The sequence below is a fragment of the Anser cygnoides genome, chromosome 4, assembly GCF_040182565.1.
Source record: "Anser cygnoides isolate HZ-2024a breed goose chromosome 4, Taihu_goose_T2T_genome, whole genome shotgun sequence".
NCBI classification, from domain to species: Eukaryota; Metazoa; Chordata; class Aves; order Anseriformes; family Anatidae; genus Anser; species Anser cygnoides.
Genome location: NC_089876.1, coordinates 63765010 through 63781796, shown reverse-complemented (window position 1 = coordinate 63781796; position 16787 = coordinate 63765010). Strand labels below are relative to the sequence as shown.

Here is a 16787-nt window from a genome sequence, read left to right as displayed (position 1 = left end):
CTCAGCCTCCTGGCTCTCACAGGTGGGATTTTCCTATCGTGACCCCTTTGTGGTTAAACCCCCAGCACTGCCAGCAGCGAGCCCTGAATCGTTCCTGTCCTCTGCTGGTGGTGATATCCAAGACCTGCCATCACTGTGTCCGTGTGGTTTATCCTGCACCTGGGAGTCTCCCATTTCCAGCTCGTTTATCTTTCTTTCCCACAATATCCGGAGCTTGTGTGCCTGCAGCCTTGAGGGGTATTGCTGCTCCTGTTGGCACCTTGGGTTTCACCCTGGCGGTGGTGATGCCCAGTATCCCAGAGGAGGGACCCGGGATGCTCAGGGGCTATGGCCAGGAGTACCCAGAAGCAGTCATCCACAACAGCCACCTTGGTGTATAGCTGGTGTAAAACAAGGTACATTCAAGGCACATAAGGGGAAGTTCATGTATTTACTTCCTTAAGGCTTGAGTGAGACTGACGCAGCACGTGTGGACCATGGAGGAAATCATAACTGACACACTGCAGGGTGTTCCCAGTCAAACTGAGCCTTTCTGGAGCTCTCTCAAATGCTGCTTCTGGAGCTACCTAGGGCTGACAGACCCCACTTGAGGACTTGTTGTGCCACACGGCTTCTCCAGTGACTCTGTTCTTGCTGCACCACACAGGGATTCAGACGGACAGCGTCCTTTCAGCCCGACTGCAGATAATCAGGATCTACATCCGTGAGGACGGACGGCTGGTTATCGAGTTCAAGACCCAGGCCAAGTTCAGAGGTGAGAGCACTGTGAAAATACAGATCGGTTCTGAAGACTCAGGCAGGAAAACAAGCCATGACCAAGGACAGCGTTCGTGTTCAAAGGGAATATTTCTGCCCGAGAGCCAGTTTGCTGTTCCTCTTAGTAGCCTCTTGACCTAGAAATACTTCCTCTAGCCAGTCTGCTACTACTGAAAGCTAAAAACTGCACCTGGATGGGAGGGAGGCACCAGCAGCTGGTGCTCTGAGCAGGCTCTGAAGTCGCTCCTGAAGAGAGACTTGGAGTCCCCCTGTGCTGAGGTGTGCAGCAGGGGTCTCCCAGTACTCTGCCTGAGCTGTCACCTCCTTGTCCTCGCCACAGGGCTCTTTGTGATGGAGCACCACAGCCTGCCCGATGTGAAGTCATCTTTAGTGACTCCAGACCACCTGGGAGGGATCGAATTTGACCTGCAGTTGCTGTGGAGCGCTCAGACTTTTGACTCTCCCTACCAGCTCTGGAGAGCAACCAGCTCCTATAACAGGTGAGGACAGCGGGCTCAGCTTCCCAAATCCTAACAGTCTTCCTAAGTAATCAGCGTGCACATAATTAGCAGCAGCAGAGCAGTTTCAAATCCTGGCCAGAGAGCACAATCCCTGTTGCCCTTTCAGCAGCCACAGACACAGCAAGCATGGAGTGGCCAGGAGCCAGCTTTATTTAGGGGTTCAGAGCTAGAGCACACAGCGTGCTGCTGTCACTGCTGGAAACACTGCTCTGTCAGTTGTGTGAGTAGGGGGAAAAAAACAGTTCATCTTGTAAAGGCATTTTTCTAGGAATTAGCTAGTGTGTATGTGTAAGTAAATACCGGGGTGACAGCGTATTCAAGGTGGTTCTTGCAGTCTGCAAGTGAAAGCAGGATTTCACGTTCACAACTCACTTAACCATTAGTGCCAACCAACTTAACCTCCTTGGAGGAGAGGTATGTCCAGAACTAGAAATATTTGGTTCACTTAAAAAAAAAAAAAAAATAATCCTTTTTATTATTATTTCTGTCTGTGACTGTTTCTTCTTTCCTCTGTGCTCCTTGCACAGAGGGTCAAATTAAACACTGTCAGTCAATTTCATCCTTCCTGCACCTGCTGGAGTACACGAATGTTTCTGGGGTTGGGTTAGGTCCTGCCACAAACACTGTCCTGCTTGCTTTCCCTAATTCAAAACCCGTGCATGTTAGGCAAACACATCAGCTGGGTGAATGGCTTGGAGCCTGGTTTGGTGACCGCAGTGTCTCCTCTCTGTTCTCAGGAAGGACTACTCTGGAGAGTACACAATATTCTTGATCCCCTGTACTGTGCAGCCCACGCAGCCGTGGATAGAGCCTGGAGATAAGCCCCTGCCCTGCACGGCTCATGCTCCCGAGCGGTAAGGAGGCACCATCGCCACCTCCCAACCCAGTCTCAGCTGGTTTGGGCTGTTTGCATGGTCCCAGGCAGCCTGTGACAGCAGAATGGCGAGGGCAGGAACCTCCCCTTTGGGCTGTCACACGTCTCAGCCCGCGGTTTTCAGCCATGGGGCTGTGGAAGCCTGCGTAGTCTTTGGTTGTCCTAGATGTAATTAAAACCAAAACCTGTTTTCAGAAGGCTTCAGCTGGTTGTGCAGGGCCTGGCACTGGAAAATGGGGCAGGGTGAGGGGAAACATGTAAGCTTGTGTTGAAAACCAGTGTCGTATGGACTGCTGGGCTATAAACAGTAAAAGCGGGATGGAAGAAAGGTAAAGCAGGTGTAACTTCAGGTCACCAGCACATAACTTCAGATGTGTCCAAACCAAACCTCACCTTTTTCCTTTCCCATCCCAATTTCAGATTTTTGATCCCGATTGCCTTCCAGCAGACAAACCGCCCAGTTCCCGTTGTCTACTCCCTAAACACGGAGTTTCAGCTCTGTAACAACGAGAAGGTGTTTCTGATGGATCCCACCAAATCCGAAATGTCTCTGGCAGAAATGGATTACAAAGGGGCTTTTTCAAAGGGTAGGATTTTTTTCGTTCCTGTTCCTGGCATGGTCCTGTTTTCAGAACTTCCATTCCTGTGGTAGAGGAGGGTAAAGCTCAGATTTGGCTTTGCCTCTTTTACAGCACCAGATGGTATTTGGAGCACATCCACAGCCCTGTGATACCAGGACCAGAATGTGCTCATGGCAGAGCGTTCGGTCATTTGCACATGCATATGTGCAAAACCACAGCCACCTGCAGCTTGACGCCTGTGGCTGTCACAGCGCTTCTCTCGTGGGGCTTCTTGTCACCGCCTTCTTGATGTCCCATGGAGAGTTTAACCTGACTTGTTCTCCCAACCTCCCCAGGGCAAATCCTGTATGGCCGCGTGCTCTGGAACCCCGAACAAAACCTGAACGCCGCTTACAAACTGCAGCTGGAGAAGGTCTACCTGTGCACGGGCAAGGATGGCTACGTGCCATTCTTTGACCCAACGGGAACTGTCTATAACGAGGGGCCCCAGTATGGCTGCATTCAACCCAACAAGCACCTGAAACACAGATTTCTCCTCTTGGTAAGTTTTCTGCCCTGGAAAAAAACACAACGTGGAGCGTTACGTGCGATTGTGTCTGGATAAGTCTTGTCTCTTAGCTTCTTGCTAACCTAAGGGACCTGTGAGCAAAATGACATGCCTGCTTTTGGGGAGGGGCTGCACATCAGGGAGCACTTAGAGGGGTCCTTACTGAAACAGTTTGCTTGCAGAGCTCTCCTCTGCTTCTGCTTTGTGTTTGCTTTTCCCCTAGCACAAACAAATTCAGACTACAAAGGGATGAGAAGTGAAACGCAGTGGCTTTTTTGTAGCACTGGGCAGACATATCCAGTCTGTAAAGATAAGGCCAATTTCTCCTCAGTCTTTATCCCCGAGTATTTTTTAGTCTAAAGAAAAAACAAATGAGGTAGAAAAAAATGGGTGTACCAAGCTTTTAAGAATTCTCGTGATCTCTGTTTATACCATGGCTTGGAATTGACAGGACTGGCAGCATATAAAGGAGGATCTATTTACCAGCTACACAGAAATTCTCCTTCGCTGTATAAAGCTACAACTACCTCCCAGCCTGCATCCAGCTCTAATTGCATGTTTTCAAATTAACATTTGCAAATTAGCATTGCTTTTCTTCACACTGCCACTGAAGCAGCCCTTGAAGGCTGTCTGTTCAGGGCGTGATGCTGACAGCACGCGCTCCCGCTCTGATTCCCAGGACCGAAACCAGCCCGAAGTGACAGATAAGTATTTCCACGATGTGCCTTTTGACGCGCACTTCGCTTCTGAGCTGCCCGAGTTTCAGTCAGTGAGCAGCATGCCCGGAGTCGACGGATTTACTCTGAAGGTGGATGCTCTCTACAAGGTATGTACCGAGTGGTGGTGGTACACCAAAATTAACTTCTCTCTCCAGGACTTTCCAAATGCTTTGGGAATTACAAGCCCAGGGCCTGACACTGCCTAGAAGAACCAAATTCATGCTAGGGTGAGTCTGGCAGCCTTCTGCAACACAGTGCACTGGCTCTCCTCTCACACTCACCCGCAACAAAGTCTCCCTGAAGCGAGGCAGACTCACGTACTTGCTGTGATCTGCATTTGCAGATCATGTTGTAATAGGCCTTTCCTTGATTTGCCTCAGTCAAAATGTGAGGTGAGAAAGCAGAGTTCCTTCCAGCTGCGAGGCACATAAGCTGTGCTGTCTGTGGCTCTGGGGATAAGCAGAGCTCAGAGCTTGCAGTTCCCCTTCCCACTCGCAAGGGCAGGTGACCTCTGGCGCGGTTCCGGTCTGTGCGCGGAAGCTGGCTCTAGCACGAGCCTCGGAGGAGCCAGGCTGATCAGGGCAGAAACCTATGGGACACAAAGGAAGCTCTCCACAGAGAGCAGAATTCTAGATTCTGAGGCTTTTTGGTCCCTCCCCAGAGAGGCCCTCTTTTTAACCTGGTGACCGCTGTTGGCTTAAGTGACTTTGTGGCATTCCTAGGATCACACCATAAGTTAACAGTGGAGCCAGTTCAGAAGCAAACTCCCACACAGAAAATGGAGACGAGGAGTTTGTTCTGGTGGTTAGGGCTTTTTTCAAAGGACTCAGGAAAAAAGCTCATAAAAGGCAGGTTAGAAATGTTCCTGAATTAATTGTTGTAGTTGCCAAAAGCAGGCAAGAAGACTGAACGCCTCACCTGGCGATAAATATCATTGCTGGTGCTTATAAAAGCACACTGAGCTTTTTTGCTGGTATTTGCATGAATCAAAAAAATGGGGAAAAAATGCATCAAGTTCTGTGTTTACCAAACAAGATTGCTTCATCTAAAGCCTGTAGTGAAGGCTTCCTGTGTGCGTCTCCCCTTTCTCACAGGTGGAAGCTGGGCATCAGTGGTACCTTCAGGTCATCTACATCATCGGCCCGGAGAGCATCGCAGGGCCTCGCGTTCAGCGCTCCCTGGCTCACCGCGTGAAACGCAGCCGCAGGGACGTGGTGGACGGCGATGGGAGGCTGGTGCTGGACGACTCCTTGATCTACGACAACGAGGGCGACCAGGTGAAGAACGGCACCAACATGAAGTCACTGATCCTGGAGATGGAGGAGGCCGTGGTCGCAGCCTCCTTATCGCAGACGGGCGCGTCCCTCGGGAGCGCGTTCGCTGCCGTCATGCTGCTGGTGCTGGTGCTTCTGGGAGTCTGCCTCGTCACCAGGAGGTGTCGGAAGCTGCAGAGGAAGCGGGAGGCTGCCCGAGCTGCCCTGGAGGAGCATCCCCTGAACACCAAGGTGGAGCTGCCCAAGGGCACGGAGAAGGCGGTGAACAGCCAGTACTGCACCGTGAGGAACATCAACATATTGAGGGAAACGGGGGGCGTCTCCAGCCTGAAAGGTAGGAAGGTGAAGCAGGTGAACTTAGAAGTCAAAGTCCACAACAACTTGCACGACGGAACAGAAGTTTAATGGAGCACATACTTTTGTTTTCTAAAAGCTTTTTATAACTTGTAAAAAAGAAAAACACAAAAATGAAAAGCAAAAGGTAAGTAAAACTATGCTGATATTTTTATACTCTCGTGAGAAAAGGAGTGGCTCTGGCTTTGTGTGATGAGCAGCAGTCCAGGCTCCCCCTCCTCTGCCTGCGACCGAGCTCCCTCATCGCACACAGCTCGTTTGTGCTGATATCTGAGCAGGGGGAAATGCTGCCGGGGCAGAAGTCCCCCAGGGAAGGAGGCCCGTATCTGCAGCAGGGCCTCGTTCAGCCCTCACGAGGAAGAGACAGTGGTTCCACGCGGGACCTGGCAGCGCTTTCAGCTATCACTGGGAAACTTGATGCATTTGTGGCACTGTGTTGCTGAGCCTTGAGCACCCCATTGTGTGCCTGCAGCACGTGGGAGCAGTTCCCACCTTCCTCGAGGCAAAAACAAGAAAAGCAACTTATCCTTGTGTAATAGCAGAGGCAGGGTGACTCGCTTTGCTTCTTAAAATGAGGCAAAACTAGACAGAAAACCCACTTGCAAACATGGTGCTCAGTATTTTGGGATTTTGGGTTTCATTTTGCCTGAGCCTCAGGCACTGGCAGCTCGGCTGCAGCCCTGTGGGGGTTTTGCTGCAGTGGTGCTCGTGGCGGGGGGGTGTGGGGGGTGGCAGGGACATGAATTGTCACATGGGGCGCTAATTGTCACATCTCACCGCACTGCAGAGTAAAGTTTGAGTATGAACCTATCAGAGCGTGATGGGGGTGTCCTTTCCCTGCGCCTCCCTGCCTTCAGCCTCCATTTCTCCCCGCTGCAGCACACGGGGGAGGCCCCTGGCCCCCTGCCCACAGCATCCAACGGGGCCGTGGCAGCAGAGTGGTCGGTGGGGAGCTCCCCAGGGGGTGGTGGGGCTGCGAGCGGTACCTGGGGGTGTCCTTGGCCCCTTTCCTGCCCCAAGCCCTGCTGCTGCTCCCCAGCCGTGCAGGTGCCCCCATCCCATCCTGCGGCCGTGGCCCAGAGCTGGGACACGCCGGGCTCCAGTGACAAGGCCACCACATGTCCCTGCCCAGGGAGCAGCCGTGAAGGTGACTTCAGGCAAACAACCTGGCAAAGGCAGCCGTCTCCTTGGCCAGGCGCCTCCAAGCTCTGTGGACATCCAAGATGTGCCAGAAGAGCTCAGCAGGAGCCCTGATGATGAACAGAGCCAGGAACTGCTGCTGTGCACCCGGTTACTTAGCTACACCAAAGAGGTACAACTAAGTAACACGATCGACGTGAAGGGAGCATCTCTGCAAGAGTTTCTCTGCAAAAGCTTCCCTGCAAAAACTTGGCGTGAGCTCTCCCAGACCAACCAGACCCTGGCGGGGACACTTGGCTGGCTCAGTGGTGCGCATCGTCTCTGAAGCGAGACTTGTTTACACCATCGATTCATTCCAGTCCTGGGAGCGGTTGCGCACTCACACTCTAACTCCCCCCCCCCCAGTAATCTGTGGGGTTCAAACCCTGGATTTTGAGTTGGTTTTCTGTCCTAACAAACTGTTCCCCACGTACTTCTCCATGCCTCTTTTCCTGTGCTGCTTATGCTGCAACCTTGGAGGAGAATGGCATGCAGCACCAGTGACATGAATGCACCCAGCAGTTTCAGTGGCAAGGTAAGGTGTCCTGCTTTCCTAGTGCTCTCTTGTCTCTGATCGGTGTGTAGTATTGTTTTGGAACGTTACCACAAATCACAGACCTCAGTGAAAATCCATACTGGAAACCACCACTTACACCTAACCCAAGTTAATCATGCAGGTGATTGGAGTTCTCCTTTCAAGCTCTAAAATTGTTGGTTGTATTTTGCAGCTGTACTCTGAGGGCCCCATCAGAATTACCTGGGGTTCCCATACTGGAAGAGTCCTCTCTACCTCCTAAAACAATTCTGTTCAAGAAGTGATAGCTGAAACTGAAGGATAACAACTGCTCCTGCTTTACCAAACAGTAAAGTAACTGTACCTGTAAAAAGACAGAGTTAAAGAATGATTTTTTTCCCCCCCTAAAGATTGGGTTTTCCATATTGTTGTGCACACTTGATGTTCACTCTGAATGCAGTTACACTGGCAGCACTAACAGCAGTGCCACATGGACTAGTGTGGGTAGAACAACCAGAAAACTTGCTCCAAAATACTATAGCAGGCATGCAGCAACTTCGTTTGCAGCAAAGTAAGTGTACCCCTGATTCCTGGCATCGAGAGTGACTAGACTCGGCACAGCAATTGTTAGCTAGCAGCACTGACAAGTACCCTGTGAAATATTTTCAGCCCTTTAAAACTGACAGTCATACATAGTCAGGGAAAATAACAGGTCCAGTGAGACAAATGGCTCTAGCTGCTGACCTTCTTCCCCAGGGGTGCTCTTACTGGGAGCAGGCTTTTCTCCATAAAGCCCCAGACCCCTGCACAAGGGTTAAGTGGCTGCCACACGTAGACATACACCTCTACCAGCAGCTACACAGACGCTCCCCCTGCCCAGCCATCCCTGCTGGGGGTGGTGTGGGCGTCCCCCACCCCCCTTTTGAACCACAGAGCTGTTGGTGTCAGACATCCACTGTCAGGCTCTGTACCCCAGCGTCCCAGTGCTGACCAGTACAAACTGGTCAGGATGGCTGCATCGCCCTCCCTGGGACCAACTGGGGCAGGCACCACCAGCAGCCCCACGCAGCCTGTGCCCTGTCCCCACCTCAGGCAGCGGGATCAGCGTTCCCCTGCACACACACACACAAGACCTGTTGCTAACAGCGCTGGCAGCTCCACCTCAGCTCCCAGCTGAGCAGGGGGGAACAGCCCAGCCCGGGTCACAGCCAGCCCCCCGCCCTCCTCACCCAGGATCCCCCACTTACAGCAGGGAAAGCTCCGCAGCAGCCACCAGTGCAGCGCTGCGAGGAGAACGGCTGCAGCCTCAGCGCGGCAGAGAGGGAACAGACCCGGCAGTGCCTGGCAGATGCAGGGAGGAGGCAGGGAGAGAAGGAGGGACTGGAGAGAACAGCCCAAAGCCAGGCTGCTGAGCCCTGGGGCCAGGGGGCTGTCACCTGCAGCCATCGCTACCCTGGGGCAGAGGGGGTGCCTGCTTGGCACGTGCTTCTTTACAGAGCCTCCTCCTCCTGTTCTTTTTAGGCATCATTTCCCCTTGGAAAGCTCTTTAGCAGAGCTGGGGCTAACAATTGTCTCCCCAGGTGCCAGACCTAACTCTACCACCCCAGCCATCACACCTGAGGGGGCAGCAGCAATCCAGAGCCATCCCCAATGCACTGGGCACTCCTCAGCACAGCACCACACAGGCCCCTGTTCTACGTGCTGAGCTCCAGCATCTAGATCAACCCCCCCAAGAGATAAGTAAGTAGGGAGAAAGGAAATGAGTATTCAGTGACATACTAATACAAACTTAGCTAATGCAGACAGAACCAACCAAAACTGGTTTGCGAAAAGACAAAAATAAAGCAAGGTTAGATCTAAAGACAAAAGAAAAGCAGTGCTTCCACCACCAGGGGTAGCCCCAGAGCACCCACGCAAGGACTCAAGTCAGCCCAACAACGTTGCTCAAACCAAGGCAGAAAAGAAGAGCAGCACCACAACATCCCTGCTGACAATGCAGAAGAGCACCCACAGCACACTCCCTACCGCAGTGAGAAGCCAGACCCCCCAACCAGGGCTCAAATACAGCGCCGGGACCAATGGGGAGGTGTGTGGGCAGCGGGGGCCCCAGGTGGAGGCCGTCAGGGCGAAGCCTGGATCAGCAGCCACAACCCAGCAGCTCTGACATCTCCCTGGTGGCTTCCTGGCAGAGCACAGGTGACACGAGCTGGCAGCATGCTTGGGACCGAAGGATGAGGCGGCAACATCATCCCCGTTTAGGGTGGGTCAAAGCATCCTCTGTGCAGCGAGGCACAGTGAGGGCGAGCAGCGAGAAACGCGTGTGGTAAATGTGCTGCTGACACCCTGCACACGGTGGTCCTTGTGATACATGCCGTAAGATCTCTGTGGTGAGGTCAGGCCTCTTTTCTTTCCTGGCGGTAGGAAAGCAATTGTTGGGCACAGACTACGGACCGAATGTTCGCCACCTAACTTGTCTGCATTCCCTCTAGGAATTGAAATGAGAAGGGACCATTTCAAGCAGTAAGAGTGGGGACAGCCGGTCAAGGAAGACCCCTTTTCAGCTTTTCCAGATCCCAGGCCCACCCCAAGCTCCAGGCTGACACGATTTGCAGCCAGCGACATAGTTGGCTGCAGCAGAAGTGAGGCGGTCTCCAAGAAGTTTGCCTGGCGATGGGAGCATCGGTCTCACACTCAGGCATTTATGTTTTATTATATGCCTCAGGATAGATACATCGTGAGGTTTGTGACTGTTGAGGAGTCCCATCTGCCCTGAGGAAGAAAATAATTCCCCTGAAATTTGAAAGACCTCTTTCAAAAGAAGCCTGTTCCACCACGGTTACACCCGGAAGAAATAGAAGCATCCCTCAAAATATATCCAGCTCAGACTATTTTTTTTTTTTTTTTTCCCAATATCAGTGTGTGCACACACACTTCAGCTGGAGTGCTTTCTGTCTGCCACCAGACCCGTTAGAGGGGGTTGCGTGTCCCCTCCAGCACAGTGTCCCAGGCACGTGTGCAATCAGTGCGTGTTGTGTGAGGGATGGCTGAGAGGACGGGATGTCACTGGCAGATGAAATCATAAAAATGGTTTCCAACTTCATACTGAGCGTGAGGCCACGATTTAAGTTGTAGCAGCGATTTGTGACTGCTTAGTCTGGGAGCGCATCAGGAAGAAATGTCAGGGAGTAAGGAAGCTCAGGGATTACGAACCCACTGAAAGCAGGAGTGATTATTAACTCAGCAGGATCTTAGGCCAGCACGACGGGAAGTATTTCTGATGGAGGTTGTGGCTTTGAGAGTTCCCTAGGATATTAGAAAGACTCGAGGTGGGATAGTGTGTATTACTCAAAACCCACACATCCAGGAAAGGTGAATTTAAAATCAAACAAACTCACAGAGGTACTGCTGAAGGACTGAATGAGGACACTCTGTAGGAGAGAAACTGCAAAGAGCTCCCTGTTGTGCAGACTGTACGGCACGTGCCAAGGCACAATCCCAGTTTTCTGTGTTCTTCAGTCTCAGAAGGAAATAGTGGGAAACACAGTGAAGCTATTTACCTACAAGACAATATTGAAAAAGTACATGTTGGGTATAAGCTGGTGATGGGCAAATTTAGTAGGAAGTTAGAAGTCTTTTCCATGGGAACAACAGAAGCCAAAAGTGTCCCAAAGTGAGACTCTTGGGAAGACATCGTGGTACGGGGATATTCGGTGGGTGTCAGCAAACAGACTCTGACCCATGCAGGTGAGAAAAGAGTGCATAGTGGAAAGGTTTGCGTGAGTGACATTTCAAAACCTGGAATGACCAGCTCTCAAACTCTGTATGGCCTCACTGCCCTTTCTCTCCAGCTTTTATTGGATGAGACTTTGCAAGGAAACTATAAGGGGGGGATGTGTTACATGTAGAAAAGTGAGTCCAGAAGTTCAGGCAGGCTCAGCAGTGCGTGTACACGTGTTTAGGATGCCAGATGTGGGGCTATTTCAGAACAGCTGAGTTTGATCTGAGAGCCTTTAGACCTTCAGCCTTTTACTTCATTACCCTGTTGTGACATTACGCTGGACAGCCTTGAAAAAGGGATTTCAGCTACAGGGAGACTGTCTCAGAGGCGTGGAAGTCCTGGATGCTTCTAAGCATGTGTCAAAATGGAGCATATGAAAAAAGCAGCCAGGCTGTCAGGCTGTCAGGTCTGCACAGACAACGAAGGACTGCTGCTGCTGGAAGTGCAGCTGGAGCGGCTCTTAGGTGTTCATTCGTTCCCGCCTTCGTGTCTTGCAACGAAAGATGCTTTGTTTGCTCACCAAGGCTTAGAGGGGAACGACCACATTGAGTTTCTACACTTAACCCCACTTCAGGCAGCCCAACACTAGTCTGAAGGTTGTACCACCTTTGTCTTGTTTGCAGAATGGACACATCCTTCACTGAGGGCTGTGTCTTGTTCTCCCTTAGTCAGTACAAAACTTGACAAAAGTTCCAGGCCAGAAATGGGCAGCACCTGGACACCCTCCGAGGGGTGGGGACACCCCCGTGGGTTCCACCTGTGCTCTGTCAGTGAGTGCTCAGCAATCACTGCCTGGCAGCCTCAGGTGGTGGCAGTTAATGTGCGACCTGATTTATGTCTGTCATTTATGTCTGTGATTTATTGCTGTCATAACCCGGGTATTAATATTGAATGTCTTAGTTGTGCACCGTACGGATACTGACAAATAAGTTTGTGTTTATCGATCAGCTCACCCTGTGCAGCTGCAGCTCGCTGTGCCTCTGGTTCCTGGACAACTCCAGCCCTGGACGTCTCCAACCCCAGGAGTCTCCTGGATGCCTCCAGGTAATTACAGCTGGTGCTTGTTACAACAGCCTGGGATTTAGGCCAGTTTGTTAATCAATCAGTAATGTGAATATGAGAATGTAATGTCACGGGGGTACATTGCCTAGGTATTGACTAATTGGTTTGCATTGTATTTATTGGTTAATTATCCCTGGACATCTGTGTCTCCCTGTCTCCCCCTTGTGGATGGCTCCAGCTGGATTTCTGCTCCAGGTAAATAAACACAGCTTGTGCTTGTTAACCCAATCTGGGCTTTAGACGAGGTCATATATCAATCACTTTTGTAACTTGAATATTAATATTGAATGGCGCAGTTGTGCGTTGTGCAGACATGGATCAACCTAGTTTGTATTGATCTGTTAGTCCTGGACACGGCTATAGTTGGTGGACATGTCCAGCCCTTGACGTGTTCAGCTTGTGCTTGTTGCTACAATGTGGGCTTTAGACAAGGTCGTAAATCAATCGCTGTCACAGCTTTAACACTGCACATGTTGTGTTTGCATGGTGTAAAGTATAGGCTGGTTGGTTTGTAATTTTTCGTTAATGAGCTCTTTGTGTCTACAGTTCATGGATGGCTCCAGCCCTGGTTGTCTCCTGGATGTTTCCAGCTTATTCCAGTTTCCAGCTCGATGTCTCCTGGCTGTCTCCAGCTTGTTCCAGTTTCCAACCCTTGATGTCTCCTGGATCTTTCCAGCCCTTCAAGTCTCCTGGCTATCTCCAGCTTGTTTCTGGCTCAAGCTCTTTAGATCTTGTGCTTGTATAAAAAAAATAAAGTGCTCTTTTGACAAGGCTATAAATCAATCACTGTCATAATTTGAATACTAATATGAACTGTCGCAATTGTCCAAATATTGCACAAGTAAGGGGGTAATCATTCTGCACTGGGTACAATGAATGAGCAGTGGAAGGGGAAAAGCACCATTTCGCCCAGGGACGATCTCGAACACTTTGTTCGGCCTGGTGCATGCCGGCGTCCCAGAGTTCGGGGACCGCCACGACCAGACACCCAGCCCACCCCGCTCCCACCGCCCCTCCAACCCCCCCTCACAGCCCCCCCAGCCCCTGGGGTGCAAGGTTTACCCCACAAACAGCTGACACGGTCTCCGTTCCTGAGCCCAACCACACAGAAACTGGTCCGTGCTGCACACCCCAAACCGAGTGACCCGCTCTCTGACTCTGAGCCCCAAAACCGGCCCACAGAGGCCGTTCTGAGCCCCCCAGTCGTGGCGCTGGGTCGGTGCGTTGGGGAGCACGGAGGAGCCCGGCGGGCCTGTGACAACGGCTGGCACAGACACCCAGCGCCGCGCTGCCGAGCCCCCGACCAGCCCAATGGGCCCCGTCCCAGCCCCACACGCGGGGCTCCGGCTCCGTGCCCGAGGCTCGGGATCGCCCAGCCCAGGGCCCGGGCCCAAACCCGGCCGAAGGAGCCCGGGGCCGCCGCTCCCCGCGGCCGCCACCGCTTGGGGCCGGAAGCGGCAGCGAGGCGGCGACGGCGGCCGCGAGCGGACAGAAGGCGCCGAGGCTCCCGCGTGCCTCTGTGCGGAGGTTGGGTTTGTTCTCCTTGCTTCGTGCTGCCCTGGCTTGTTCCTAGCGGGCAATAAATTGCGTTAATCTCTGTGCTGAGTCCGTGACAATAGCTGCTGGGCGATCTCCCTGCCCGCACCCCAGCCCCCGAGCCCTTCCCATCGCATTTTCTCCCCTTTCCCCTCGAGGAGGGGCCGTGGCGGGGCAGGGCCGCCCCCCGGTAACAGCCCCGCGGCTCCCATCCCGGCTGGAGGCGGCAGGCACACCTTGCCCCGCGTGAGGGCTCGGCTCCCGCACTGCCCCGTGCCCCCACCCGGCGCCATGAGGCGAGCCCCTCACCTGCTGCACGGCCCCAGGGGCCGCCTGCCGCCGCCCGGCACGGCCCCGGCCACGGCCCCCGGCCGCCGGGAGGAGCCGAGCGGGGCCCGCCCAGCCCCAGCCCCAGCCCCAGCCCCAGCCCCAGCCCAGCGCCTGCGCAGGCGGTGCCGACATGGCGGAGAAGGCGCAGAAGAGGTGAGGGCCGCCGGCTGCCCGCCGGCGGCTGCCCCGGCACGGGACGGGGCCGCCGCGCGTCCCCTCGCCTCCCCTCAGGGCGAGAGCCCGCGCGCCCCAACGGCCCCGCCCCGCCCCGCGCGCCTCAGCCGTCACCCCCGCGCCTCGGTGCCCCCGCGTGTCCCGGCGGCCCCCCCACGGCTCCCAGCGGTCACCGCATGTCCCCCAGCGGACCCCATCTCCCAACAATCACCACATGTCCCCCAAAGCCCCCCCCGTGCGTCCTAAAGCCCCCCCCAACTCCCAACGGCCCCCCCATGTCTCTCAACGGTCCCCCCATGTCCCCCAGTGGCCCGCCACATTTCCTGATGATCCCCCCATCTCCCAACGGCCCCCCCATGTCCCACTGAACCCCCCCACCTCCCAATGGTTCCCCCATGTCCCTCAACAGTTCCCCCATGACCCCCAGCGGTCCCCCCATCTCCCAATGGTCTCCCCATGTCCCCCAACAGCCCCCCCATGTCCCCCAACAGCCCCCCCATGTCCCCCAACAGTCTCCCCTGCATGCCCCATTCCCCCCCCTGCGCCCCAAGGGCTCCCCTCACCGCCACCACCCCACACTGTCCCCGACGGTGCCACCCCCGCGTGCCGCAGGCACCCCCTGAGCCCCACGTCCCCCTCACAGCGTGAAGATCGCGCCGGGGGCCGTGGTGTGCGTGGAGAGCGAGATCCGCGGGGACGTCACCATCGGTAAGGACAGGACGTGGCCGGCAGCCCCCAGCACCTCCCCGCCGCAGGGCGCCGGTGACACGGGGTGGTTCCTGCAGGGCCCAGGACGGTGATCCACCCCAAGGCCAGGATCATCGCGGAAGCGGGACCGATTGTGATCGGGGAAGGCAACCTGATAGAGGAGCAGGCGCTCATCATCAATGGGTCAGTGACAAGCCGGCCAGCGTGCGCGGGGCTCCCCGTGGGTCGCTCCTGGTCTGGTCCAGGGGAGCCAATGCCATTGGCCTTTGCTGTGAGCTTCAGAACCGGGCCAGAGGAGGAGGGCGTTTGTCACCTCCTGGTGCCAGGTCCTTCTGAGCCCGGTGGGAACACGAGGCCCTTGGCAAGAGCACGGTGTCTGAGAGCCCCGCCAGTCCATCTGGGGTTGGGTGGGACAGGCCCGACTTCAGCCTCTGGCTAAACTGAGCTGCCTAATAGTTAAAATTTGTTCACGTTACCTTGCAGGTACCCAGAAAATATTACACCAGAAACCGAACAGATGGAGCCCAAGCCCATGGTCATCGGCACCAACAACGTTTTCGAAGTCGGGTGCTGTATCCTTGCTCCACAGCAGAGCGGCCTGTGACGCACCATGCTCCCAAGGGTTCAACAGCCCAGCGCTGTGCGAGGGGCAGGGACGTGCTCTGAAAGTGGTGTTGAGGCTTGCCTAGTGAAATCAAAGCAAAATGTTTTACATTTTCCTTTAACGCTAACCCGTAGATTCGCAGGCAATGAAAGTGGGAGATAACAATGTCATCGAGTCAAAAGGTGAGTTTAGGCTCACTGTCCTCGCCCCAGTCAAGGTGAGTTTAGGCTCACCGTCCTCGCCCTGCTCAGATTTTTGCTCCTGTCGGTGCTGGGAGCAGGAGGGGATCAATCACCTGGCAGTAGATGTGCCCAAGCTGCAGCTGATTACATTGCATAAGTTATTTTCGCACTGGTGAGCGCCTGCAGAAGCCACCTGGGCTGGAGCTGGGTCTGGCTTGCGGCGCTGGGCGGTTTGTGTGTGGGCACGGTGGCGCTGCTGCTTGAGGACATGCTTCAGAGCCACCTCAGCTGCGCTCTGCACCCAGAAGCCCAAGTCAGAGTTAGAAAGGCTGATGGAAGCAGGGCAGAGACATGGGGTTGAGAAGTGCCATGCGGCTCCGAGTGGGGCTGCCCATGCTCGGCCCTTGCAGAGACTCCTCTCTCTCTCTCTCTCTCTCTCTCTCTCTCTCTCGCAGCATTTGTCGGCAGGAACGTGATTCTGACGAGCGGCTGCATCATCGGGGCCTGCTGCAACGTCAACACCTACGAGGTGATCCCCGAGAACACCGTCATCTACGGGGCCGACTGCCTTCGCCGCGTGCAGACCGAGCGGCCGCAGGTGGGTGCCGCGTGGGGAGCCAGGCCAAGTGCCACCTCCCGTCCCCCGCAGCTCCCCTCGTGGCAGCAGCGAGGCCGAGCCTTAATTCGCAGCCCACTTCTTTCCAGCCCCAAACGCTGCAGCTGGATTTCCTGATGAAGATCTTGCCCAATTACCATCATCTGAAGAAGACCGTGAAGACTGCGTCCACGCCTGTCAAGAGCTGAGAGCCTCCCGTGGTATGTCGCTGACCGGGGATTTCGTCCTGTCCTTTTGAGCACTGTGCAGCCGCAGGAAGCCGCTGGTCTCTGCGTCCTTTATTCCCTTCTGGAAAACAGAAATGTTTTTTGTCAATTATTTGTGTCCTTTATTTATAGCCTGCTAAGCATCTCAGCCCCGCTCTGGATCTGTTGTCTGTCCCGCGCGCTAACTCGAGTATCACACGTGCTGTTTGGGGAATAAACTAGAACCGGCTCACCTCGCAGGGTGGTTTGTGATCCTTCCTGGCCGGGGGGCT

General features: G+C 54.4%; 2 protein-coding genes and 1 long non-coding RNA gene across 4 annotated transcripts in view; 2 read left to right on the top strand and 1 right to left on the bottom strand.

The window, feature by feature from the left end:
* Positions 1-6436, top strand: part of FRAS1 (Fraser extracellular matrix complex subunit 1) — a 160441-nt gene extending 154005 nt beyond the window's left edge. The window contains exons 67-73 of the mRNA XM_048049754.2: positions 647-754; positions 1097-1256; positions 2015-2131; positions 2572-2738; positions 3068-3273; positions 3959-4105; positions 5093-6436. Of these exons, the coding sequence (XP_047905711.2) occupies positions 647-754; positions 1097-1256; positions 2015-2131; positions 2572-2738; positions 3068-3273; positions 3959-4105; positions 5093-5677 (1490 nt within the window). The 3' untranslated portion in view covers positions 5678-6436. The remainder of the gene's footprint in view (positions 1-646; positions 755-1096; positions 1257-2014; positions 2132-2571; positions 2739-3067; positions 3274-3958; positions 4106-5092) is intronic.
* Positions 3667-14111, bottom strand: LOC125180323 (uncharacterized). The gene is made up of 3 exons (XR_010831224.1): positions 14005-14111; positions 10715-12895; positions 3667-7683 (listed from the first exon to the last, which is right to left on the bottom strand). It is a non-coding gene; the product is annotated as an uncharacterized lncRNA (long non-coding RNA).
* Positions 14087-16752, top strand: DCTN6 (dynactin subunit 6). Of its 2 annotated transcripts, XM_066996299.1 has the most exons (8): positions 14087-14178; positions 14843-14907; positions 14985-15090; positions 15391-15479; positions 15646-15693; positions 16149-16291; positions 16399-16509; positions 16648-16752. In XM_066996299.1, the coding sequence occupies exons 1-7, from the start codon at positions 14156-14158 to the stop codon at positions 16495-16497; spliced, it is 573 nt and encodes a 190-aa protein (XP_066852400.1). In that variant the 5' UTR covers positions 14087-14155; the 3' UTR covers positions 16498-16509; positions 16648-16752. The 2 variants fall into 2 exon arrangements, with proteins under 2 accessions (XP_066852400.1, XP_066852399.1); XM_066996298.1 differs by having other exon boundaries at positions 16399-16752.
* The last annotated feature ends 35 nt before the right edge of the window (positions 16753-16787 follow it).

Coding starts and splice junctions, on each gene's coding strand:
- DCTN6 (XM_066996299.1), top strand. CDS start 14,156: ATGGCGGAGAAGGCGCAGAAGAG. Junction 14,908..14,984: donor CCGCGGGGACGTCACCATCG/GTAAGGACAGGA, acceptor TGGTTCCTGCAG/GGCCCAGGACGGTGATCCAC. Junction 15,480..15,645: donor CGTTTTCGAAGTCGGGTGCT/GTATCCTTGCTC, acceptor GCTAACCCGTAG/ATTCGCAGGCAATGAAAGTG.